The sequence below is a fragment of the Porites lutea genome, chromosome 5, assembly GCF_958299795.1.
Source record: "Porites lutea chromosome 5, jaPorLute2.1, whole genome shotgun sequence".
NCBI lineage: Eukaryota > Metazoa > Cnidaria > Anthozoa > Scleractinia > Poritidae > Porites > Porites lutea.
The window spans coordinates 35865-63515 of record NC_133205.1 but is presented as its reverse complement, the minus strand read 5'-3'; the positions used below and the strand labels follow the sequence as shown (position 1 = coordinate 63515).

The 27651-nt window shown below is 38.2% G+C and overlaps 1 protein-coding gene across 1 annotated transcript; it reads right to left on the bottom strand.

Moving 5' to 3' along the window:
• Positions 1-1167: 1167 nt before the first annotated feature.
• LOC140936241 (ras-specific guanine nucleotide-releasing factor 1-like) lies at positions 1168-26810 on the bottom strand. Its single transcript, XM_073385674.1, has 27 exons — positions 26465-26810; positions 23150-23259; positions 21121-21268; positions 20600-20674; positions 20108-20361; positions 19379-19458; positions 18806-18882; positions 18315-18431; positions 14870-14980; positions 14190-14307; positions 11734-11897; positions 11529-11586; positions 10695-10852; positions 10339-10415; positions 9866-9941; positions 9159-9420; positions 7040-8164; positions 6595-6689; positions 6406-6518; positions 6123-6189; positions 5476-5582; positions 5125-5209; positions 4280-4477; positions 3733-3812; positions 3205-3322; positions 3047-3115; positions 1168-1626 (listed from the first exon to the last, which is right to left on the bottom strand). Exons 1-27 carry the CDS (start codon positions 26726-26728, stop codon positions 1501-1503), a joined length of 4332 nt encoding a protein of 1443 aa, XP_073241775.1. The 5' UTR covers positions 26729-26810; the 3' UTR covers positions 1168-1500.
• Positions 26811-27651: the final 841 nt, after the last annotated feature.

Below are 27651 nucleotides of genomic sequence, written 5' to 3'. Positions count from 1 at the left end.
AAAGTATGTAAGCCTCAATTTGTTGTAATATAGATTTTTTCAGTACATTTAAGAAGTTTTCAATGGTTTATCATGAGTTTGATCTTCCTTCGTCCTGTCTTACCAGCCCGGCCACTGTTGTACGGATTGCGATGATCTGATTAGCATAAATTGGTGCTCCTTCTCGCAACAGTACCGCTGACCCGTCCACTCAGGGCACCGATTGAGTTGAATTGCTACTTGAAACTTAGAAGAGGTCTATCAGTCACCATTCCATAAACTTTCCCGGCCTTTCCAAACGTAAACGACGTTTTTGGTCATTATCTACGTGAAAATGAAAAGACCTGAAGAACTTACGAGCTTGAAAGTTCGTAAGCTATCCAGGCAATAACATCAGTTTTCTCTCAGGGAACTTACACTGTATATGAACGGGTGTTAAAATGAGAAGAGTACTCTAGAGAACCAATTTTAAAGATCATCCGAGTCAAAGGAAGTCCATAGATAAAGATATATATTTTAGATATTTTTCACACTCTGTCATTTTTAAGACTATTTGGCTGTCTGTCTTAAGCGATTATGAGAGAAGTTAAATTTATTGAAGTATAAGCCCAGAGGGACAGTTCTTCGCACCCTTCATGGCCGACCTTCCAAAGTAGACGATTCAGTTCAGTTCAGTTTTATTTAGCCAAAGTAAATTACAATGCAAGAATACATATAAGAATTGTAAGTTGGGAAGGGAACCCAGAAGAAACTGACCAGAAGGCTGATGAAGCCTGGGCTGCCCAAATGATTGACTATAACAAATTCTAAAACTCAAACCAGGAAAATTCCTTCAAAGAGGAAATTAGCCTACGTGGCAGGCGTTCGAAAGGAAAGGAAACGGGATTTTGGGCGCGAAGAAGGATGGAGGGGGACGGTGTTTCCCTGCCACGCAGGCCAAGGGAAAAATTCAATCCCAGAAACTTTGTTTGCCAAATCATTGCCAAGGAGATAACGTTCAACTTTTGTTTCAAGAATTAAAGAGTAAGGAAACAATTAAAACTACTGACAATCACAAACAGAGAAATGATGAAGCAAACTGAACATGGGATTGATTGGGAACATCAAACCTGCTTGGTGTAATGAGTATTTCCAATAGTTCACCGTCTTTTTACAGACTCTTTATCTAAGTTAATTGTAAACTAAATCTGGACACGCAAACTTTATTGTTAGTCTTCTTTAAAGATCTGTTTTTTAGTGCCAACATTGAGGAACAAAATGACGTTTAGCTTCCTTTTACAGCACTTATGATCGATATAATATAATTTATACAGCTGTTTCAAAAGCTTAAATACAAGTTCAGTTGTTCACGACAGGGACTAGAACCGTGGAGAAAGAAAATTTGTTTTTACAGCTGTACAGCAAATATGATAGAAAGCTACGTATGTCACAATTTGCTATTTACATTGTTTTGTTTGTTTGTTTGTTTGTTTTTTTTTTACTTCTTTATTAACAAGAAAACAATAAGAAAGTGTGACTTGATCAGTTTCCGATCTCCTGATGTTTAATTTTTGAGGATCCTCGTTTTCTTGGTTCCAGTCCGAGTGAAGTTCGGTAAAGCATGTCTTCACTCATCAAATTATCATTGGACGTCAAGTATCGAATAATCTAAAATATAAATGAATAAATAAATAAATAAGTGAAATAAGAAAAAAAAAAAAAAAGAAACATGACAGAATACTTTACCTTATTGGGTAGTTTTAGAAAATATCCATACCCCCCCCACGCCGGCTACGGAGGGCAACGGAAATAGTTGATATACTATTTATTGTACAAGACTCCAAATACAAATAAAACATGTATATATGTATATGTATATTCCGAGGGGGTGGGGGGTTGCTTACAGAGTTTTTTTCCAGAGGGTCTGAGTAGTGAGTTATTCATAAATAACAGCTTCTCTGTTAAGCAAGCTATCAGTTATTTCACTGTTACCGGTGTTTCAAAACAAGTATTGTTGTTTGCATTGATCATCTTTTATCTACGGTCGGTTAAAATGCTTTTTTCATGGCTTACGCGAAAGTTTTCTCTAATACAATTGTCATCGGCTCATGAATACCGTGTGGCACGAAATTTTTGCGGGAGTTTAATTTTGCGAATTGACGATTTTTTGTATTTTACGGGAACTAATTTTTGCGATTAGAACAGATTGGTTTTTCTTGCTGGGAATAAATTTTTGCGATTTTCAGAAAGTCCCGGACAAAGAATTGATAATATTCACTGAGTACGTGCAATGAAATAATAAATAATAACATATTTTCAAACAATACTAATACTAGTACTACGGCGTGGGTACCCTTGTATGTAAAACCAGTGACAGGAGTTTTGCTCATCATTTAATCGTTTTGTTTCTCAAAGTGAGAGACAAGTTGTAGTTGAGCAGACACAACAGTTTCTTAGCACTGTATTTTTTTGTAGCGAGTTAGATATTATTTACTCTGGGGTAGATTTTTGCGGGAAAAATGTTTGCGGTAATTAATTTTTGCGGATCGTTGGAAAAATCGCGAAAATTAAGACCCGCAAAAATTTCGTGCAACACGGTAAACTTCGGTTATCTAGCTGTTGCTTTATTACACATTTGATTCACCGTAATTCAGTCGTATTCTAAGCCCTCTTGTAACATGTTCTAACTGAAATGAAGTAATAAAAGTTCACGTGGTGTTTAGTTTGAATGTAACTGGTTCTTTTGCACATGACATTATTCGTGTAGCCAGTAGTATAAGGTATCGCCTCTGTGGTTAATTATTAGCTAAGAACGCCCTTTAGATTATTAGACACCGTACTAACACGAATGAAAAGATTTTTTTTCTCATTTTATCGCAGAAAAAAATTATCTTTCGCTTAATAATATAGTGCAACAACATTTTGGAGCCAAAAATACTCTTTCCAGAGAGTACCCAACCAAGTTGAAAAATTACGGAAATTCCCGAGGAAACTACACATTGAGCTCTTTTCGCCGTCATTGGCACATGGTTTTATCACTGAGAATAAAGACATGATATTCATGGTACGAACAGACAATAAAACTTACTTTTTTATCATGTTCTATCGTGTACTTGTTTTGTTGGTAGTGCTTGATTTCTTGAATGACTTGGGCGATCTGAAACCAACCAAACATTATGTGAATTTAAGCATTAGGGTAAAGGATTTAAATGGCTATAAATTCTAAATTCACTTGTCAAATCTCACCATTCTCATTTTGGAGAAATTAACGAGTCCATTCTCATTGAAGTTTGGGGTGCCATCCTCAATGAATGCTAGATCCGTCAAATAAAACCCAAGATAAGGAATACATGGTGGGTCCGCACTGAAAATCAACATAATCACAAAAAAGGGTTACTTAACATGTAATCAACAAGGCAGCGTCAGATATATTTAAAAATCGCTCAAGAGAGCGCACACCAGCTAGAGAGTGGTGGCACAAAATATATTTGCTACATGAGGTAGCAACCTAAATTGATTTTCCTGTAAATTTGGCGACGTTTCTTTGTGCCATTACGTAGTCAATCGAGTTATTTGTCCATTTGTGAAGATTGTTCTAACGAGGCTAATGACGTTGCTAATGATTTCAAATTGAGGCTGAATGTCGCCATAGTAGAAGACAAACCAATATCACTAATTAAGGCTTGCTGAAAAAAACCTTTGTTTGACTGGTAGCAGGAGTAACCAAGGATATTGATATGTTGAGAACAATGCACTTGAAGCATAACAACCTACCATCTAAGGGCTTCCCTCATGTTTTTAAAGCGACCTTCAGAACTAACCAACTTCTGTAGCCTATCAATCATCGTCCGCGTCTGTGGGATCAAGAGCCGAGAAACAACATTGCTCTAACATCAGCAGTTCGTTAGATCTACAAACAAACTCCTGCACTTTTTATTATAGAAAGGGTCAAACCTGCAATTAGCCATTAATCCATCACCAGCCAATATTTGGCCGGGTTTTCTAACTTTTCTTGTACCAAAAGAAAATTAGTAAAAGACTGTTACAGGCCCGCATGCATAAGTGTATCTAGTGAACTGGAAGGCGCCCAGGTCTACAAAGTAGCCGTTTAAATACAAATTACTCGTTGAGACGTACCGAGAGGTGACGGCGACTGTTTATCACATTTACAGGAAAGACCCCGTACAAGAAATCCTAACAAATTTGTGGTTTTGGCGAAGTAGATTTGGTTAAATTTTAAGAAGACCAATCAACGAAAAAACGAAATGACAATAACAGTAAGGCAGTAGGTAGGGTGATTTGATTTTCAAGTCAGGTATACCTGTTTGGAAACCTTCTCCCAAGTTTTCTTGAGCCTGTAGATTGAACTGCTCATGAAAGCAGAAATGATTTCTAAAACAGAGTTAAAATTGTGTAGATCGCGGCAAACCTCCGCCACCGCAGCCCATTTCTCAACCACAGTGGCACGTGTGGAAGGGGACTGGTGCTTAAGAATCTCTGAAGCTACAAGCGAACTTGTCTGCAAAGAAAAAACAAACCAAAAGAGAATCACATAACAATTCCTGTGAACAGAGCAGGCACAATCCTGTTGTCATCACTTCTCTGCCCTTAAGTTTATTCAGATTCACTTTCTTCATCTTCGAAGGATGTCTTAAACTTGAGACATCTGCAAGTTTACCCCGACGCCGCTAACTTACGGTCTCACCATTTAACCAGGTTATAAATTCAATTCATTACAGGCGCAAAAGGGATCCAAATACGGTACGGAGTTACCTTACAAATGAGGTCAATTGAACTTGAAAGAATGGTTACCGTCAACTACCGTTACAAACTCGATATCGGATGTACGTTATAAAGAGCCTCGTTAGACTAGAGAGTGGTTCGCCGACAACTTCTTACATTCGACAGTTATAATTGCTAAACAAAATTTCTCCACAAAATAGGAAGTAATATTATTTATGAATGTTTCCTTTTTTTGCCTAAGAGCATGGTAACTAACGTATCTCTGAATGCCCATGCGATTTTTAGTCGTTGACGTAAACAAAACTGCCACATCGATATCTACCGTCGCCATTACTACATCTGCCATCGCCACCTTGCTTCTGAAAAGGAAAGTTAGGAACTGAATGTATGTATAGCTGCGTATGTGCACACGCGTAGACTTACGTCATTAAACCGTTTTGTCACACGAAGAATGTTAGGTGCTCGAACATTTTTATCCGGCTTCATCCAAGAAAGGTTGAGAAATTCACTGAAGTAAAGAAACAATACGCGCATTAGAATTTGATAAAACTGTAAAAGAAAAATGGAAAGTGTCTACGTTGTGGTTCCAATTTTGTCCCTATAAGGGCCGGATTAGGGTTAGCGGGAAAAAAAATTAAAAATAAAGGGTAAAAATAAACTACAACATCTACAGCTGAGAGAGCAGAGGTGGCTTAGACCGCATCCCACGAAGAACCTACGACGTTAAGAAATATTCCTCTAAACTCATCCATAAAAACAAAATGATCTACTTACTGTGCAGGAATCTTGGAAAAGATTAAGTGTTCCAGGAATGTGAGCTGTTCTGCAAGTTGAGTAGCGGGTACTTTTTCAAACGTGGCAACTTCTCGAGGGCTTCCACCCTTCAGGCAAAAAGAAAAAAACGCATATAACTACAAAAAGGCAGCTATGAAAAGAGGCACGCAATAGATGAGTATTGTTTTAGCGTCCTTGTGTTTCTGGACAATCATCATTTCCATTATCATTACCATTAAAATCATCGGTCAGCCTCCTTCAACTACTACAAACTTAAAGCAAGCTAGAGTATAAAGGAATATATTTATAAGTCACATTCCTCCTCTGTCCACCTTTAACATCTCACTTTCTTTTGACTACAATAGTTTAAATCGAATACTGAAAACGACTTGACATGAAGGCAGCTTGATTCACTCTTTAATGTCGACTGAAAGAGATAACATCAACCGGACTTCATCAAGTGGCTTACTTTGCTCATTGATTTGTTGAAGAAAATGGTTCTCCCTGGTTTGATGAAAATAAAGAACGTTAATTTTTTTAAAGATGTACTGAAGTTTGAAAATTCTACAGCTTTAATCTAACACTGCAGCATTATGTTAATGCACTTCTGATGTTCCTATCAATCGTTATCAGTGTTGCCAGCCTACCGTTGAAAAGAAGGTAGCCTCAAAAGAAAGAGCAGCCTCTAATTCCTCCTGCTTTCTCTCCAGTATCCTAATGAATATTGTAAAAAGATCACTTAATAAATTTGTAGGAAAAGAAACAGGTACAGGAAAATGACAAATAGTCTACCCGGATTTTATATTCTGTCGGCGTCTACCCAGGCATTATATTTAGTTAGCACTTGCCAGTTTACAAACTACTGTACTGAGAATGGGTTTATAAATTTGCAAAAAGTTGAAGCACAACGAATTTTGAAATGCAACTCACCTTATAATTGCCATTGCAAATTTTTGTTCAAGATTTGTAGAGCTGTCATTACTATTAATGTAATTCATAGTGGATATTAATTGCTCTTTTAATGCCGGGTCGGCTTCAAAATCCTGGGTAAGAACCAAAAACAGACAAATAGTCAATAACTGCAGAGTTTTAAACAAACACCATAACGACAACACTTACTTCAGGGTGTTTAGTGACCCAATGTCGTAGAATTGTCAGAACCCTCATGGTGGCCATGTGCGAGTTAGAAGACAGCAGTTCTCGGATGGTATGAGCTGGAAAAAACAGTGTTGCAAATTAATTGAGAAATGTTATCCCGTATGAAATATATCTACAAAGATTTTGACAAAATTAAGCATAACCGTATTAACATACATCTTGGAAAGTCTGAATAGAATAAAGGGAACCAGTTTTCCTCTTCACTCTTACCGTACACTTTCAGTGTCTTCAGTAGTCTTTCTTCCTTATCTGACCCTTACATGTGATTCATTCAACATTCTTTTAACTACAATCACACATTACATGAAACTCGTAAAACCAGCTTTTCCTAACAATCAACTGGAAGTTTCCCTAAGCTATTGCGAGTGCAGAAATGAAACCGGTCGGGTTGTTATCCTGGACTTACCAAAGCGGAATCGTGTCGCAGTGGGCGATGTGGCCGTGTATGACGGAGACGCACCAGCGGTAGCAGCAGCAAACGCTGAAGCTGCTGATGATATGCTGGACCTGCGTCGAGAAGGTCTTGATGACGTCACTACAACACCAGCACTGACGCTGCTGGCAGATGGCGAGAGAGGAGAGCGGGGTGAATTAAGAGGAGACGCAGGTGATGGCAACTTGGGAGAGCTGGGTCGGCGCTGAGATTTAAAGGATGAAACTCTTTCTTCCGCATCTTTAACAATTTTGTACAGCCGACAAGGGGAACTTGGCCTTCTTGAAGGATGTTTGGTGCGTGTTTCTTCACGGCTCTGCAAGTCATTGTCTCCAATGATACCGAGGCAACCAGCAGAAGAAAGGCGATCAGGACTACGCTCACGCTGAACATTAGAAGTTGAACGCCGCCGATGATTCTTAGGCTTCTGATGAAATACCTCATCGACTTGAAAATCCACAACACAGTTTTCAACAGGTGTTGCTGTTCGCATTTGTGTTCCTTTGTTGGGTTCACCTATAGAGGTACTGCATGCAGTATGGATTGAAGAGTTAGAGGCTGAGTTGGAGTCTATTGACAATATGAGTGCACCTGAAGAAGTAGATGCCCTGGATCGCTTGCCACGCTGTTTGGGTGGCGCCTGAAGTTCAAATTTCAAGTCGTTGAAAATGTCCTCGTCCTGTAATAAAGAAAGGTTTGATTTGTCTTTAGTATCAAACCCTCCCGACACGAAATTAGATGAGCTGCTCTGCGCGCGGGAACGAAAGTTGCTTCGAGACAAGAATGGTGAGCTGTGGTTCCTAGGCCCCGCATGTCTTATAGGTGTGGGAGAATCGTCTCCTGGTGACAGAGGTGTATCAGTGGAGGAGTCTGGAAACTCAAAACCTGCTGACTCGCCCAGAGCGGAGGGTGAAGAATGCCGCCTGTACGACTGGTAGTTACTGGGGCATAGTCGGTCGGGAGTGCGCGATGTAGATTCCTCAGCAATGGTTTCTCTGTGATCATTGTCTGAAGGCATTTTTACGTCAGATACAGTGATGCTAATTGACTGGGAAGCCGCAGAGGGCTGATTCTGATCACCGAAGAACTTATTACGACCTGGAATAGAAGAAAGTATTAAAACACGTTAGATAACATATTACAATCACCAGCTTTGTGTTAAAATTAACGCTACAAAAGACAGCGGATTATTCCAATGGGAGTTCATATTCAACAATTACTGAATGAGGCTGAGTATGATAAGAAGAATTATGCAGTTCAGGGAGGCTGTTATCTACCTCGGCCACAGCTTACTTCTACTTCGGCACAGTTTTAGAATACTAACAGAATTTTTTTTCAAAAAGCAGATAACATCCATCGAGCGTTTTTTCTTTGGATAGCCGCGAAAACTTGTTTATGAGTTTCGCATTCACACCAAAAAAGCTAGACTGCCGCGCCGCTGCCTGGAAACGAGGTTTTGATGATACATTGGTAATATACAATCGTATCAATTGTATATTGCCTGCATCTTCCAAATTTGGTCACCGCCAGTTGGTTATGAAGAATTAGCTAAAGCCATCCCGAAACGCTGAACTATTTTGAATGAATAATAATTAGAGTAATGGATACGATACGATGTAATAACGGTGTCTATAATGAAAGCAGCGATTCCCACATTTTTTGGTGATGCTTCTTTTTCTTTTTTTAAATAGGTTTTAGCTAGACCGAGTTGCGATCTTCGCGGACTTCCGTGAGAGCCAAATTTAGAATCCACGATGCTAGTAAAATTCGCCATGTTAACGAATGAATAATGGGTACGATATGCCGGCAGCCACAGGGTTTCTTGGGATCGTTTCGAGGGACAGATTGAAGGTCAACAAACATGGCGTACTTGAAGTGCTGTGTTCAGTTCCAAACTGCAAGAATGGTTTCAGAAATGCACCTAATATTCACTATTACAAATTTCCTAATAATCCTGATGCACCATGTGTCTCTTCTTCAGTCAGAGTAACCTTGAGAGGGACTTTAACAAGTGGCTTGCTGCTGTCCCTCCAAACTATCCTTGTCGTACCAGTTCCTGCGCGTTTAGACACATGGCCAATTAAATGATTACCTTTCAGGGCTCTTTGTGCATTGAGCGACTCGGCGCCGGGTAGCGATACTGAGCGAGTCTTGCGACTGGTTGGGGAGACCAGGTCTACACAGGCATAATCGTTAGCATTATTGGCGTAGTAAAACTGCAATAATGTGTCCAGAAGCGACGTAGCTGATGTGAACACGCGATATGTGATGAGAAAAGTATTTAAGAAGTCCACACTGAGGAAACGAATATCCAGCAGGCGCTCCAACAGCCGCTCTAAACTTGCGTGACGAATCTAAATAGAGTGTCAACGCAAAAAGAAGAATTAAAACCGACCATGACACTCCTCGACTGATGCCACAGAAAAATCATTCTGAGTAGCGGTGGAAAGTGACATGTTGGGTATATAGCCGCTGTGTCACCTGTTGATAAACAGGGCTGATCTACAAAATACAGGCCACCAACGTTAACCAATGTTATTTTCGGCGTATGAATAAAACTCGTACAAACATAATAAAGTATAAGTATTAAGCATTAGAGAAAATAATTAAAAGTGACCTTCAACTATAGCAATTTACGCTGAACGGCAAAAATTATGATAATCATATTTTACAAGGACAAAGACGTATTTTGCTCACTTACTCAATTTAGTTAGTAGAGTACACTTCACCATCCATGAAAATAATCAGAATTCACTGTAATGACATTGAATAAGATATTAAACATACTGAAATACACACCTTTGGAAGTTTGCAGCAATTAAGAGCCTTGCAGTATTTTATATCAGCATCGTCGGCAAAAAGCTTTGGATCCGATCTGTTGTAAAGATTAACAGTACATAGTTAGTCCTCTTCAGTATTTGGTTAATTTAAAATAAACCTGTATGGAAAAAAATAGTTTTAAAAGTGAAAAATAGTAATGCCATACATATACAAAAAATAGCTCCAAAATATATCGAGCGGGCAACGAAAAATGTTTCGCTATAATTTTTAAAAACGGTACAAGACTTTGATCTTTCCGCCTAATCCCGTCATACGTCAGGAAATTAGAATTGTATTTGAAATTTGATTTGCATCAAGGTTACTTACATAATTATATCCAAAAATCTATAAAAACAAAGTCATATTTTCAACATACAATGCGAATAGCTGTTTGGAAACTGTAGTCATTGGGATGGTTAACAAGTCCAGTTCAGTGGTAGGAAATAGCTAACCTGACACTCGCCAAACTTTGCCTCGAGGCTATAGACACGTTATCTTCTTCTGACATTACTGCAAGATTCTCAATACACTGAAAGAAAAATATTAGTGGTTATAATACTTCGTCCGAGAAATATACTTAATTCCTTTCCACGAAAATAATAATTTTCAACCGACGTCTACAAATAGCAGACGCAAAACCAGGTTTTCGCTAGTCGAGGCAGGTTTTTCTGGTAACTGTCAAGTGTAACCCATTCTAAACATAGCCGTCTCCACTCCACTTTACCTATTTTTGCTTGTTTCTGTTCGAAGATGTACAGATGTAACATTTTCTGTTAGCTGCTGCTTCATGTCCTTTGTATATTCGTACCTGACTAATGTCTGAAGTCCAAGCAGCTTTTTCCTGCACTGAAGGCGCCATAAGCGTCACGGTGTACGAGGGAGATCTAACCACCAGCTTAAACGTCAGTTCATCTAAGTCAATTTCTTGGTTCGCTCGAGAACCATACAGAACGCTTTCGGCGTCCACTGTCAAATAAAAAGTTCGCAAGTATTAAGTTACTCAACGGAATTAGGTCAGCAGATTATTTCTATAGACAAACGAACTGCTTCTATCGTTTCCTTTAAAAAAGAGGAACTTTATAAACAGTTTAGATACAGGTAATTGAGTGAGGTTCCACCGAGACCTGGCCTCCCACGAAGTCGTTTTTAGGAGGGAAACACGACCCTCTTACGAGGAAGGCTACATGAAAACTCGAAGTAGGCACTGATCTCAGTGACGGCGGAGTTTAGGCCGGTTTACAATAAGCGATTTGCCCGCGCAATCTGTTGGCCACCAATTTACACGCTCGGATTATTGGGCCGACCTTTCCTTGAGAGGAGCTAAAAAAAGCACCTGTTGGAAAATGTATTTTAGCCCCTCCGAAGGGAAAAGTAAACAGAGAACAGACACGCCTATCCATGGATAATTAACGTTTTCTAGCAATTAATACAGGCTTTATCGGCTGCACTATTTATTACTTAAACTGATTTAGCTCAGTCGCCAGTTACTGAATATAGAACCCCACAAGGCCTCGCCGGACTTACCACACCTTTCATTATTGGGCTTGGACGAATCTAACACGTTGCAATTTCAACCAAAGAAATCGTGTATCTGGATCCCAAAGGATGCCTCGTATTTATAACTAAAAAGGAAATTAATTACCCTCTTGAAAGCAATCCTCAATTAACGTGCTCTCAGCCAAGGGAATTTTGGCACCATTCTGAGAAAGACAAAGAATAAGAAATCGTTATTTGACAGTGACAAGGTCTTTACAGTCAGAATAAATAATGCACATTGATTAAGACTGAGGCACTATGGTACATGTTCAGTACAAGACCAGACAAATACCTTATTAAAAAGTCTTTACCTTAGAAAGGTGTAGTCGGCCGCTTGATGATCTCGTAGTAAGTAGAAGATAGCCCGAAAATAGAAAGCACTGGTGCACAACTTCCTTTCGTCCGTCAGCTGACTTAAGCGACAAACCACCGAATGTTTTACCTTTACGACTTTCTATAACCTGAATCAAATTTCCTAAAATGGCAAAAAAAGATAAAACTCAGCAACACTGATCTTACACAAGAACCAGAAATGAAATACAGTGGAATAAGAGTTAATAAAATCCCAACTCTACGTGTAGAAGGTTTACGTAACTTGACTAGATTTTGGTTTGCACGATGTGGAAAAAAAAGAATATTTAGCAGGGTAATGGCACGAGAGGCAAATCATCAAAGATGAATAAGAAAGTGTTAATCAGGAAAAATGTCCAGAAGAAACAAATTTCTTTATGAAAGATATATAACAAAAGGCGTGAAGCCAGAAGCATTATTAATCACAAGGCTGCTAGAAAGAAGTGGCGTCTTTCAAGAGGCAAATTTGACCTGGGGAACTCGTATGTTTTGGCCAGTGCGGTGTCGTTTTATTGTTTCAGTACACTACAACCACATAGCTAGACAAGATAAGTCTTGTAAATCCTGTGGCCTTGATCCTAAGTCGTCTAGTGCGATTTATATTTTAAGACTAAGGCAAGACCCCATTGGTGGGCAATAAATAACACTAACCAGCAGTATCAATAATAGAAACGTACACGTGATATATATCTGTTAGTTAACCAGATATTGTCAGCAAAGCTATCATCCTTTAATTTTTACGAACTGTCCAATTAAGGATTAATTTGGATAGTTTCAGATACGACTTTCATTTACAAATAGGCAAACTGACCAACTTAAGAAAAATAGGACAGCTGGTCTGAGTCGATCAAATGCCATAAAATACAATTGGCAATGCAAACTAGCCAATCAGCGCAAAGTCCTTGTGACAACGCGTTCGTTGACGGACGGCGGTTCCTTCTCGAACACTCTTGGCTCCTTGTTGCTGTGACTAAAAATGTTGTTTTGTTTTGCTGCTGTTTTGTTTTGGCTTCTTGTCTGGGCCACTTAAAAGAAAAATGTATGACCAAACTGATGAAAGTTTGAATTGGAAACAATCAACCACTCTTGAAAATGTACGAGCACTGAAACTTTGGACAAGAATAAGAAAACACTGCTAGTTAGTTCTGATTAGATTAAGTAATCATTACCAAACAAAACGACAAAGTCTCGCTCCATGCAAGGGAATCCGAATTCCGGAATCCTGGGCTTTGAAATCCGGAATACAGTTCAAGGAATCCGGAATAAAGCTCAAGGAATCCAGAATACAGCTCAAGGAATCAGGAATACAGCTGAAGGAATCCGGAATACAGCTCAAGGAATCCGGAATACACCTCAGGGAATCCGGAATACAGCTCAAGGAATCTGGAATACAGCTCAAGGAATCCGGAATAAAGCTCAAGGAATCCAGAATACAGCTCAAGAAATCCGGAATACTGCTCAAAGAATCCGGAATACAGCTCAGGGAATCCGGAATACAGCTCAAGGAATCCGGAATACAGCTCAAGGAATCCAGAATACAGCTCAAGGAATCAGCAATACAGCTGAAGGAATCCGGAATACAGCTCAAGGAATCCGGAATACAGCTCAAGGAATCCGGAATACAGCTCAAGGAATCCGGAATACAGCTCAAGGAATCAGGAATACAGCTCAAGGAATCCGGAATACACCTCAGGGAATCCGGAATACAGCTCGAGAAATCTGGAATACAGCTCGAGGAATCCGGAATGCAGCTGAAGTAATCAGGAATACAGCTGAAGGAATCCGGAATACAGCTCAAGGAATCCAGAATACAGCTCAAGGAATCCAGAATCCTCCTAAAGATTGGAATCCAGAATCCAAGTTCCACTAAAAAAGACTGAAATCAAGTACCTGGAATCTAGAATCCACGGCGTGGAACCCAGAATCCAAGACTGTCTTGGATTCCCTCACATGAGGCCGCAAAAAGTCTGCGGAAATCGTTTGAGGTAATGAATGAAATGTTTACTTTCATAGTTTACGTGTTTAAATTAAGTATTTGCATTGTTGCTTTGTTTTCTTTGTACTTGAAATTGCGGTTTTCATATGCAGCTTTTTAAAATTTATACTTGACTACAAAATGCCAAAGTATGAAAGAGCAATACTAGTTCTACGTTTGTTTACTTGTATAGAATAAGTTGACACTTTTTTAGATTTTGCAGTGTTATTTTGTTTCAACTACAAACGGTTCGAGTGTACAATATTACGCGTCTGTGACACGTTAAAAAATCTGGATTAACTAACCAGCTAAGTATATAATTAATAAGTAAGAGGACTACATGCTTGTCCAATTTGGAAATAATTGAATTAAAAAATTACTCTGCATGTCCTATATACAAATACTGAGCAATTGTTAAAAAACAAATGCAAACTAATGAACCTTGTCTGATAAAGATTTGGTTGACATCAAGTAATATTTCGCAGCCTTCCGCTATCTGCCTCTCAATAGACAGATTTTTACGAATGTTCTCAGTCTCGCTGACCTCGTCATGCATAACCTGCAGACAGCAACAAAAAAGCGGGTGAGATAAAGCGGACCACACATATTAAAGCTTCGTTCATGCATCTAGTACCTTTGCATTGACAATTCATAGGCGAAAACGATTCATTTTAAAAATCGAGAGGAAAGAGGCAAAACAAGTCACTTGCTGAAAAGTCTGTAGCATTGTGTCTACCTTTAAAAAGCATTCCTAAACAATCGCATGTATGAGTTAAAAGCAAACTTCACGTACATGCGCAGTGTAGTTGCAGTGGGCGGTAGAATAGTTTACCTCTGATCAGACGACGACGCCTTCGGCCGGTCGCATTTGATACAATTTTGTCTGAAAGGTCAAACATAATAATGACCTTGTCCGGACTTTAACAAGAGAAGTATATATCAACCACAACAGGAGCTGTCTCGTGTTTTTAATAGAGAAGTGGGTGCGTAGCGAGGTGTGGCAAACTAGACGAAACGCTCTTTATGAAGAAAACCTTTGCTTGTTTAATGCAGTGCAAGAAAATCAGCCTGTTTATCACATTAGCTGATATCATCTGAGGCCCTAGACGGGCTAACCTCACCGTAGAAAGTTCCTCGAGAACACTCTGTGCATATTCCAACGCGTTTCTTTCCACGTGATCATGTGGAGTAAGAGCGAGTAGGTCATGCAAGGTGATGATATATGCAGGGATCTGGAATGAAAATACAAAAATTCAACTTAAGTGTAATCTGATCACGGAAACATGTAAAATTTTACAAAGCCACCAAAGCCCTCTGGGTTTTTTATGCTCACAGTCAGGATATTTAGCCTGATCAGGCTAGTCGCATCAGTCTGGAAAGTACGCAAAGTCTAAACAAGTACAGGTCAAAGCATTTAAGTGAATGCTAATCGTCCAAATAACGATAGCTAGAAAGAATTTATCGCTTTTGTTCAGTACTAAGATCAGGCGAAAGGAATAAACACCAAATAAAATGTGGTGAAAAAGCGCTTGACTCAAAGGCCATGTTAATCTTTGAACGGGAGCCCGATCCTAAGGTGGAAATCGTAGATGAAAGCCGTACATTTTCGGCGTACGCCGAGACGAAAAAAAATAAATAAATAAAATAGATGGTTAGGCAAGGAGTTTAAATGTAAACGTTTGTTGGTAAGAGGGATTGAATAGACGACCTATCCGAGAAACGGACGCACTTTAAAGACGATTCAAGAGAAAAAGGCGAGTGAAACCAAAACAAGTCTACATACGGTAATGAAGAGAATAAGCGGAAGCGGCAACACAATAACCCTGTACTTACGAGACGTGTGTTAAGTACTAATATCGCTGCAGAGAAGCAATAATTCTTTGTCAACTGAACGACATCGCTAAATATTAAAAGACGCTGTCGCGCGGTCGCTAAGAGCAGTCAGCTTTTAAACAGCGTATCTGAAGTAAATCACATTTCATGCGTTGTCTGTAATAGCAACTAACAAGGTTTAAAAATGCAATCATTATCCAAGTGTAGTTCTTATTGAAAACGTAATAAAGTACAATATACGAACATAATATCCATCTGGGCTTACGCTTGAAATTTAACTAACACAGTCTAACCAGTAATTTCCACACTCGCCAACTGAACAGTTTTTAATTCAAGTCAAATGATTGAAGGTCTGTGCTAGTTTGGCAATAGATTTTAAACAACAAATAAATGTAGGCACACAGAGCGCCATGAACATTGAAAAAAACAAAAAAGCCAAAAGACTGAGACTCTCTATACTCTGCAGTACACTGTCTCAATCTTTCTTCATCACCTCCATTAATCGTCCAAAAATCATAATAGACTTGATCCTTTTGAAGGCAGGCTTTTAGTTTTGCGAGTGCAATGAAAAGCTTTAAAGCTTGAAATACTAATAGCCGTGCGAAAATAGACCGAGAGAAAAAATGTGCTCTTATTTGGATGCTCATTAGAAGGACGAAGGGCATTGCTCAATGCACGAAAACAACTAGCGCGTTATATACAAGCGATCAATCTGCAGTAATTGAAAACTGGATATGGAAAACAGCAACCTCTGAGGCACAGCAAAAAAATTGTAAATGTCGTTGGCATAACTTTGGCTTGATTGTGCAAGTTGATTACGCATAAATTAAAAAGGTAAAAGTACAAAAATATAATATTTATGAGTCAGAACAAAAAACCCAGCACCTGTCGTTACTCAGAAGTTCGGGTAAGGCGGCAAATAAGATACATCAAACGTAAAAACACGATCGGTTACTACTCAGATGACCGTCCATCACTCCATAGAAATCAGAGTAAGAACCAAGGCCTGAAGGAAGGGCAAACAATATAATCGCCTGAATCATTAACACATATATCCTTAAATAAGTCAACAAAGAATATTTAACACGAACAAAACCTGACAAAACGCGGAAATACACGTCTAAGAACCTGCTGCTGATATGTTTGTTCAACTTGCTGACAGCAGTCGCTTGATTTTCGAACGATGCGCACAACTTTGAACACAGTAGAAAAAGGAAGAAAACTTTATAGCAGCGACGAAAAGACATCCTACAAAAGCGGAAAATCAGTGATCAGTGTTACACCCGACCACACTTATTCCCTAAATCTGACTTAATCAGAGATTGTAGAAGTTTATACTCTATTAATTATTCGCAAGAACTGATGGCAGACGTTACCAAGCACTGTTTAAAGGTGCAAATACAATTTCAAAAGACTTCGCTTGCCAAAAAAACTCGCTAGAATTAAAGAACTTTTAGCTGGTGCAGCTAAGGCATTACCTTAAACAGGACAGTTTTCTGTAACCAAAATAACCTGGCCCGCTCATTAAACTGTCTTCTGAAATGATAACTACGTGCACTACGACCAGCGCGGGGCGAAAAGGCCTGAAATCTTGACGACGAATAAGAAGTAAATAGGAAATGACAAGTTGGCGTTAACAACTGCGTTTGAGTATGCACATGGCGGAAACTGACTGGCATCAGTGCCGCAGACATAATCACAACGCGTTTACAGGGCCAGCCGGGAATGCCGGGGATGATCGAGTTGATGGTGGTACGTGGAAATGAAAATTAGCCTCTACAACAGACTTTCGCGCACTTAAGATAGATTGCATTTGGTTTGAGGTAATTGATTAGTATATAATTTTTTAAAAAAGAACCAGTCATCATTGTTCCGTTGTGACCGGTGAAAGAAGGTGTCAATACATATGCCCAGATTATTCCACTCCTATTTATTTCGACACTAATACAGTAAAAACCCGCGTATAAGAACTTAGATTTTTCCAACTTACCCTGAATAGGTTCTTATAGAAATGGTATTTAATGGGATTTTAGACCACTTAGGTTCTTAAATATGTACTTAATTTGATAGGGGCAATAGTGATCAGCAAAGATAACTACTGCAGCGCATATTTGTATAATATGGAATATATTGCTGTATTAAATAATTATTTAGAATACAATTTAGATGATGATAGCCATACAGTAAATCAATCTTTCCAAAGTACTACCATGCATGTGTTTCATGCTGCAGTGTCCATAAAATTTTAAAACTTAAAAAATTTTCATTTTAGTTCATTCTCTGAATCTTACAGACTGAAACCTAGACTAAAATTTTTTTTCTGTATTTTCATCTGTGCCTTCATTTTTGTTAAATAAGAACCTATTGAAAATTTTAGGCTAAATAGGTTCTTATGAAAAGGGGCTTTAAAATGAAAATTTCAGCCTAACCGGTTCTTAAATTTTAGGTTCTTACGCGGGGGTTTTTACTGTAGCAACAACTGAGGTCATCTTCTATTTGAAAAATAATGATTAATCTAGCATTTCCAAAGGGAGTCGCCTTGAACAGCGGACTAAGAAGAAGATCACACGAATCGAATAACGCAACCGAACGACTAAGTGACTTGTCTTCAGTGGTATAACTGTTCCTTCCGTACGTGGGAAACGAACTGAAAATGGCTAAGCTTTACATCCTGTGGAGAATGAGGTGCATGGTTTTACCGCAGTGTTTGTCCGGCCTCAGTGACGGACTAACCCTGTGCATTGGAGCTGTTAGGTAGTTCTCCAACCTCCTCCCACTGCAAACTGGTTTCTCTTCATACAACTTCAGAAGTCGGTTGAAAGCAGGGCGTTGCTTACACTCCGCTAACGTCTGCCGACATAAAACAACAAATAAAAAATCATTGCAGCCACTACATGAAGCAATCAATACACATTAAAATCCCGTTCACGCTAAGCTATTCGTGCTATATTTCATAGGATTAAACCAACAAAACGTGGTCTAACGCTTGACGTAAATTTTCTTAAAAGATAGAAAAACTGTTATTAAAACACGACGAATACGTTTTAGTACTTTAAATGTTTTGTATTAGTTACAAACAGTTTAAGGTATAATATTGGGAACCTTATCATTGAACACAGTAACCTGTTTATCAAATAAAAATGACAGTGTAGACCAACGATAAGACGAAGTACCGAACTAACAATTGAACCATCACAAATAACTGAGTCATAACGTACACTGACCTGCAGAGAGTAATGATGGTTACGTACATACTCCTGATAAATGCTCAGCATTGGCAACAGCATATCAAACAAGTCTCCTGTGTTCAGGGAGTCAAAATAAGCACGTCAATCAGCCTGTTATTTACGCACCAGGGACAGCTACCTAAATTTGGCGAATATACTGCTGACTGAGAGACGGCTCAATTCTGCCCTGTACTAAGAGCTTAAAGTTACTTCCCACCCTCGCTTGTGTAACACGAAGGTAGTTGATGAAGTGTTTAATAAGAAGGTTTAAGGTATCTGACGACGCCTAAATCGCTATAGTAGTCAAGGAGGAGAGTACCACCCCTTTCTTCTCCGTATTTAAAAGGCAATAATATAATAAAATGTACTTGTTCTGCTTTTACAATCGGCAGATGAACTCGGGTGGGACTGAGGAGCACATCATAGTAATTTATGTTAGCAATGGTGAACCAGTCGAATGGCCTCTTTTATCACAGCTTTAGATGACGCACTTACATGAATATGGTGTACAAACTTTTACAACAAACAACAAGGAACAGCCTACCGTTTGGACTAGACTACAAAACTCACCTAAAACCAATGTTGGCCAGCTTTCCATACGTGTGTGAAGTCCTTTCAGAAAAATTTGATGCAAAAAAAGTATTGTTTCACTGCAATAAGATTAAACACACATAGATTGCAATCGTATCGGTGATAAACTGATCAACGTAAATTGCTAAGATTGCTTTTTAAAACTTGCTCTGTGACGCCACAGTTGCCGTTTAAAATCCAAGGGTGAAAATTTGCTCAAAGGTTACGTTTTATGAATGTCAGGATGACTAAAGAAAACTAGGATAGTCTTAAATGTTACAATGAATATCGTTTAATATGTTTACTTCTAACAAATTACATTTACGCCATGGTTGCAAGGGAACGCCAATTTCTTCTTCAAAGTGTATTGGCATGGGTTAATCAATTTTAAGAACCTTTTATAATCAAAACTTTTAGGATCTTTTTAAAGCGTTAATTTCATGAGTTTTTTGTAGGAGTATGTACGGCAAGGCATTACACAGCTGATTACATAGAACTGTGATAAATTTAGTGATTCAACAATAAGTTTTGTCTCCTCAGTTGACGGATACCTTTTGTCCTATTTACTGTTAACTTATTCACGCTTTGTTATCAATAACACTTTTTTATTTTACAGCACTATATTGACATACTCTGCTTTCACGACAATAACCATTTTAGCCTTTTTTTTGTTAGCGTTGAAACTTGAGTTATTAGTTATTTTTAATGAATTTAAGTTTAATACAATACCTATTAAGAAAAATACAATTTACTTCTTCATGACTTAATGGAGGCCTCTTGGAGCTAGCAGCCATTTTAAAAGGCCTGAAGAAACATGACACAAGTGTAGAGAGGTTTTGCACATATTCATTCTCAGTTTCCACCAGCTGAAAGCAAAGTGAGTTGCGTTGACGCATGCTCTCTGCATGAGGAGAACGAATGTAATTTTGTACTATACTGTGCCAGCGACGACGACAAAGCCAACCACGAATCAGACTCTGTACCTGTTAAGAAGTCATTTGGTTATCATGAAACATTCGCAATTTAGTTTTTAGACTACTGTTAAATTCATCAGATTTATCAGATCCTTTATTAGAATATCTCTTTTAGAATATCTTTTCAAAGTCTGACCTATAAATATATTATGGTATGATTTTTCCAACAAAGCAGAGGAAAAGTAAAATTTTAAATGTGACCCACAACAGCTCCACCAGACGCACGGCCAACATTCATTTTAAGTACCTTTTTGATGTTCTTTATTTCTTCACTCTCCTCTTCCCTTGTCTGTGCCGCATTCTCTTTTCGGAGACTTGCAAGCTGTGAGCAAGAAACATGTTGGTAAAACTTCTATTATTTTTACTCTGTAACTGGATAATTTTATCTATAAAATAATACTCCTGCTGTCAAAGTTCAAAATTCAGTATCATTTTCTTGACTGGTCAAACAGCCAAAAAAATACTAAGTTTGTCTTGAGTAGGTTGAGTATGATCGTCTCGATGAACGTAGTCTTGAATAGGACTGTTGTTGTTTACAGTGACTTGGTCTTGCCAGGAGTAAATCCAATAGTAAACAGTCACAACTGACAGTAGTGACCGACCATGAGGCATAAATTGTTTGTTAATCAAATCAGGGTTCCGGTGTCAATTAGTTCTGACAGGTCAAACAGTTGAAACACATTTGAGTTCTGATTGAATTGTCCCTCAATGTATGCTGTCTATGCTGTCATTTATCCGGGTATGAATGATATCATCTACTTAACGTGCCTCAGTTTTTAGGCTTGATACTAGTTGTCCCTGCTCCTCACACTGCTGAAGCAACTGCCATTTAGCAGTCTTCTCACTCTCCAGAATTTGTATATAATGGATGTACTTTTTTTCCAGTTCCTCTTTCTCTGATTGCAACTCAGCAAAGCTAAACAAAAGATCACAGCTTTCAGAGATTAGTTTGTTAATAATTTGTACAATAAATGAGATTCCATCCATTGTTTTTTGTTTACTTTTTTTACCACTAATAATAATTTATTACTTCTTAATAATTATTACAAACTTGACTAGTCCTATATGATTATTAGTAAATTCTATCTGATTATTGTACACTTTACTTACTAAAGGGGCATTTTGATATAAATTATGTATATGTTGTAGTTAGTTTTTTATCTCAGGTCAGTAATTTTTCTTTTTCTTTTGTTTCAACTTCATTAGCATACATTACCATACCCATGAAATAAAAGAAAAACAAAACATTACCTAAATAAAAAATTAACTACAACATATACATTACAAACAACAAGAAAATAAAGTTAGATTACATGTCTGTATAGCAATTAATGGGCGTGACATTACATGTTCCCCTATGGACGTGAAAGCACTTGATCCATGGCTATCTCACAAACTTGCAGAAAACAAGAACCAGCCAGATCATTTGTGGTTGAAACCCTACTTATGACCTATTTAAAACTTGCTTTGATTGGCCAAGAGATGTGTTTGCATGAGACTGAGTAAACACAGTTGTGAAGTGAGGAATTTGTGCACAGAAGGCAGACGGAGGATTTTGTGATAGAGGGGGCCTAGAGATATAGTATACAGTGGCAATATGCTTACATTCTGGGAGCTTTGGTCATTTACGACTAAAAATATAGGCTTCAAACACAGATTCTGTTCTTATTAACAATGTCTATTATAGAAAATATATTTAAGTAACAAAGCTGAAGTACCGTCCGACACACATAATTTACAAAAGAAAAAATTCCAGGACAAAAGGGGGGCCCTATTTAATCCACCCTTGGTGCAGGGTGTGCTGCACACTAAACAAAAGATGAAACAATAATGATTTTGAAATTAAAATTTCTATAGTGAGCTTAAAAGTTGACAAGTTTAATAATTAAACTACCTTACTCATTTCCTCAACTTTTGAAACTTAAAAACACAATAATGCCTGACCAACCGAGTTTTTTCACTTAAGGTAATATTTCAAACATAAAAATTCCAAAATCACATCTTTCTGCAAAACAAACACTGATTATGCTTACAAAACTTTATGTACAACACTTTGCAACTGGTAGTAATATTCTCTTTTAATCACAACCTCCTGCAGCAAAGTATATTGCTTTCTTGTCAGGAAAATCATAAACTATACAAAGTCAGTCATAGTCATGTGCTTTTGCTTATAACACTCACTTTGCATACACGCCTTAGAGTTACTGACAAAATTTTACCCTGTATTACTGATAAAAAGAGGTCATTTTGGTGCACATCTAGTTGAATCCTTATGCTATTTAACTAATATTGCAGCATTTACTTAGCCTGATATAAACACTTGAGTGATTGGGAGAAGGTTATGCAAATTCTCGACTTTGTCTCAGTCTCAGTTTTCCGTACCTGTCTTGAATTCTCCCAACACCCTCTCATGTTTATATCAGGTCATGCAAATCAAAAAACGTTCTCTAATTTTACGGTGTTCAAAATATTGATGTCATGGGTATTAATCTCTGCGGCTTCCAACCAACTGGGCCAAGGTTTTTTTGCAATTTTGTTCAATTGCAGCTTTAACGCTTGGTAGCTACAGACACCAAACAAACTTATAGAAATAATTACAGGCGAAGCCAGATCATTCTTCACTTGGCGATCTGCTTGGGAATGGATCCCTTTGGTTGGAGCCAGGCCCAATGCAAACTCCAACCAAAAGTTTAAATCTCACTTATGCTGGGACTTCAGTCCTCAGTTCACAAAAAATGTTGTTTCAACAATCCCGTACAATGATTAAGATTGCTTTAACAGTGATAGACATCAGTACCTGCATTTTGTGATAGCTTCAATCCATGTTTTACAGTCAACTTCACTGTTTGTTCTTAGAATAAGTTGTTGATGTCCATCCACAGTTGGCACATCAATAGAAAAGCAGTTCTGAGATTGACAAAAAAAAAGCAGTGTGACTGAGTAGTCCTTTAAAGGGAATGCCTGGATCCACTCAATTTTGAAGCAATGTAGTATTACTAATATAGTATTTTGCATGGTTCCTGTCTTGACTTTTGACAACTTTAATTTTGATGTCACTTCTATGGTCTATTTAACATTATTATTCATTCAAAATATTTCTCCATTTCTGATTGGCTAAAATCCCACGCATAATTCACCATAACCAGCTACTGTCAACCAAATTTGGAAGAATTTTGCGATATGTCCACTGATGATGTCACTCATGCCGCAAACTAGCCAGATTATTGAACGGTTAACCCGAGAAGACCTGGGGAAGGGGTTGAGTTGATTTGGTAGTGAATACAAAATGGCAGAACAATAGGCAAACTGTTAGCTAAAAATGTAGGAAGAACAGCAAGAAGACAACTCGACGAACAACATCTGCTATTTGGAGGAATATTTGCAGAACTGAAAACCCCTTTATCTCCTAAACTTACCGATAAACATGCACTATAGAAGATGAACTTAACATCGATGGACGTAAACATGTTTTATCTTTTATTAAAAACTAGGAATTACTTTGAACGAAAAATAACTCAATTATTAAATTCGGCTTTCGTATCATCTCAAGAATTATGGAGATCTTAAAGGGTGTTATCCGTCAAGGCCACACCCTCCTCCATCTCCATATATATTCTTCAGATGACACGAAAGCCGAAATCAATAATTGCTACATATTCCAGGACCACACATCGGATATGAGATGCTACAAATAGCTAATGTGACACATAGTGCTAAGTTGGCCATAATCATCTTGTTGCAAGTGGAATAGAGTGAATTTACTTGACCCATGAAATAGGTAGTAGAATACTACCTATACAGGACCCCTTTGATAACAGTGCTCTTGCACTGAAGGGCTATCCTGTATAAATATTCGTTATTATTATTATTATTATTATTATTATTATTATTATTACTACGTGCACTATTATGCATGGAAAATCAAAACAAGTTCTTCGTCGGATCTCATATGGCACGGGACGAAGGACTTTTCATACTTGATTGGCGCCAATTTCACCGACCCAAAAACAGGTTGGTGCGCTTGGACCAATCAGAATAGCTCCCAAGGACCCTTAGGGATAAAGCTGTCACTCACATGTACTAAACGTACTGAAACGTGATATCTCCCAGCGATTTTCCTCTTTTATATGAAATGATGGGAGGCTTGTTGTATATTTCTCTTAGTAAAGGTTGATCTTGAAATAAGTGCCATTTGCTCATTAAAATGTTTTTAAGGTTCTGCAAAGAAGGGTGGTACGTGGTAACGAAAGGCAGAATTTTCTTTTGCACTTCATTGTTCTTTTGTAAAGCTGACTTCTGTTTGGTAAATTTAACCTCAGAAGTGATTTTTCCTATGAGATTGTGAGGGTAACCTCTAGCGCGAAGGCGTTTTTTGAAGTTGTCGATGTTTTCATAGAAGAATTTAGCTGAGGAGTTAGTTCTGACCCCGTGAGGGTTACAGGAAGAGAAATGGGTGTATTGAAAAGTCTCTGTAGGTTTAAAATGTGTGCGGATGTCAAGGATTCCTTGGTTGTGAAATCTCCTTTCCCAGTATTGACTTGAGATCGAAACAAGTTTTTGTTCTTTTGCGGCCCCCTGAGGTCATCAACTTTCGCCTAAAATCATTGTTAGAGACAACTTTCACACAAGGTAAACAAATTTGCTCCTTTCGATGATAGAGATAAACACACACGTTCAATAGATTTAGTCAGAGTCGAATCAGCACATTCCGCCATTGAAGTCAAGGACCCGCGAAGGAAACCTGAAACCCCAAATGCGAGTCACACCAATCCCCATTTTTGGTGCAAAATGCAAATGGAAACCCATCAAGCGAGACAAGTTAACCTCTCACAACTTCGTCGCACGTAGTTGGCCGCTTCGCGGCCAAAAAGGCTTGCTCCGCTCACCAAGAGGTCGACTTCGAGCAAGTCTATATTATGCACTAATTCCATTGTATTCTTTTGTTTACCTCTTTGCTATTTAAAGGCACTATTTGTTAGTATCTGTTTCATGATTCACGTAAAATCACTCTAATTGCTATTGATAGATTTTCAACAATTTCCAAAAAAGAAAATGCAATTTAAACTGGTATTCACAAATTCTGAAATATTTGGAAATTTCTCTTCCAACTGATTTTATTCCCAACATTATTGGCTGAATGGTTTAATGTAATAATTTGGGTGGGATGTTTTTTTTTATTTTCATTTTCTTATACACTCGAAATTGATGGAATTGGGGTTAAAGTGAAGTTCATGCAGAGTATCCAGCCCTGTACTTTTTTTAGGCAAAGTATTAAATAATAATATCATTATATTATATTTTCTGATGTAAAATTTTGAATTGGCCAATGACGAAACAATGAAAGAACCGCTCTACATCTAAACCATAAAAATCGCCGTATTTTACGACTTATTTCTTTGAGGAAGTGTATGAACAAAAAAAATAACAGCTCGTCATACATTTTCTCTTGGCCTCGTTTCAGAGCAATAACATCGAACTCAACATTATAAATTTGAAGAAAAACTGAAGGTGTCTTGTACATAAAAAAAATATGCTAAACACAGGCAAGCTAGAAAGGTGATGTTTCATAAAAATCAAATACGTATTGAAGAACAGCAGGGACTGTTATTAATTGATTCCGAACATGCTTAATTTTGCATATTGTTGACAAATTTAGCCAACGAGCTAAAAATGCACACCATATCGCCCACACAGCACTTGAATTTCACATTTCCTTTAACATTATAAAATCACTTAAGCTTTACATCAATAACCAAGAAGGTTTAGCTTGCAAAACAAAACTTTCTGCAGCAAGGAGCATGTCAGTGTCTTGAGAATCAATGATTAAAAATGAATAAGCTTAAGAAGTAATAACAAACTCCAGGCCTGCAAGGTGGAGCGAAACCGAATTTATTATGCACCTTCCCAATAAAAGACTATGTTATTCTTTGCTCTTTTCATTTGAGATTAAATATTGGGAAAAAAACTCTGCGCCGATCGATCTACAAGAAAAAATACCTCGGCTGGAAAGATAAAAGGAAGACCTTTCATGAGTAGTAAACAAAAGAATAATAAGTAAAATTCAATATCAGACTGGGAAAATATATATTGAACAAAGTGAATACGGCCAAACCTGATTTTCACTATCCTTTAAGTTAGTCAGGCATAGTCTCTCGCAACTAGAATGTTCCAGGTAAATGGCTCCCAAAGGCTTTACGGAATCCTCACTCTCAAAGTAGAACAAAAAATTTTGGTACAGTGCACACCAGCGCGGTAGCCATTTCCCAGTGTTTTCGTGGTTTTTAAGAAAAACACGACCGCTTTTGGAGTGTTCGTGCCTTGCCATTGAAGCCAGATGGTTGATCTGTTCTTCGCCTATGCGTAACGATGAGGGCATGGCGATCGAACTAAACGAGCAAACCGTCTACAGCTTAAGGTGATGTCTTTCGGCCAAGAGTTGATTTTGTTTGCAGCGGTGATTTTTCGTTGGGTGGTAAGGATAAAACAGCTGATAAATAGATCATTTTGAAAACAACGATCCTTCAATGAAGAGAAACGTTAACTTCTTGTTCATAAAATACACTGCATTAAAACTGGAATGAATTGTGGAAAATAACGCGCATATTTGTCGTCCTTTCAAACTGCTCGTTTGATAACTTGGAACGTGAGAAAGTCATTGTGCGCACCAGCACTAGTGGGGAGGGGATTTCACTGTCGGAGTGATCATGAAGTTGCACAGCTCACCTATACTTGTTAGAATGTATCCGTTGTACAAAAGGAAAATAGTGCATTTATTTATAGCCATAAGGTTAAACAAAACGTCACGATGCTAGATATCTGGAGATGTTTTTTATTATCATTTTTTTTTTCAATTTAATCATTTATTTTTTGCTCATGAAAAAAGTCTCCACCCGGGTCTCCACCTTTACAAAACGGTGGGCTGCCTGTAATGCTAATGTCGCAATGTCGGTCGAGCGTCTGGGGGACAGGTACAAAAACACGAAGAATAATTAATCCCGTGCAGTGGATAAACCGTTGTCTTTGCACTTAATTTCGATGCTGCAAGTAGTAATGTTCAATAGACAAAACTAGAAACGTTCAATCCACAGTCGTTCAGCGCAGCTGTTCAGCATGATCACCGGAGACTGCGGAGAGCATGATCGCATTGATAGACACGAGAAAATTCGAAAACAATCGACCTCGAGCTCTTGAAACAAATCTAGGATGAAGACCTATAAATGAACTCCGATGGGCTATTTTTAGGGAGAAGCAGTGTCCCGGAAAGCAGATTCTCATCTACACAAGTGTACACTTCATATT

What these genes read in the sequence shown, in the direction of transcription:
- LOC140936241 (XM_073385674.1), bottom strand. Translation starts at nt 26,728, where the DNA reads ATGCCCTCATCGTTACGCATAGGCGAAGAACAGATCAACCATCTGGCT. An exon ending in TTCTCGAGGAACTTTCTACG is followed by an intron (nt 14,308 to 14,869) that starts GTGAGGTTAGCC and finishes TGCTGTCTGCAG; the next exon opens with GTTATGCATGACGAGGTCAG. An exon ending in AGGCTACCTTCTTTTCAACG is followed by an intron (nt 5,583 to 6,122) that starts GTAGGCTGGCAA and finishes TTTTGCCTGAAG; the next exon opens with GGTGGAAGCCCTCGAGAAGT.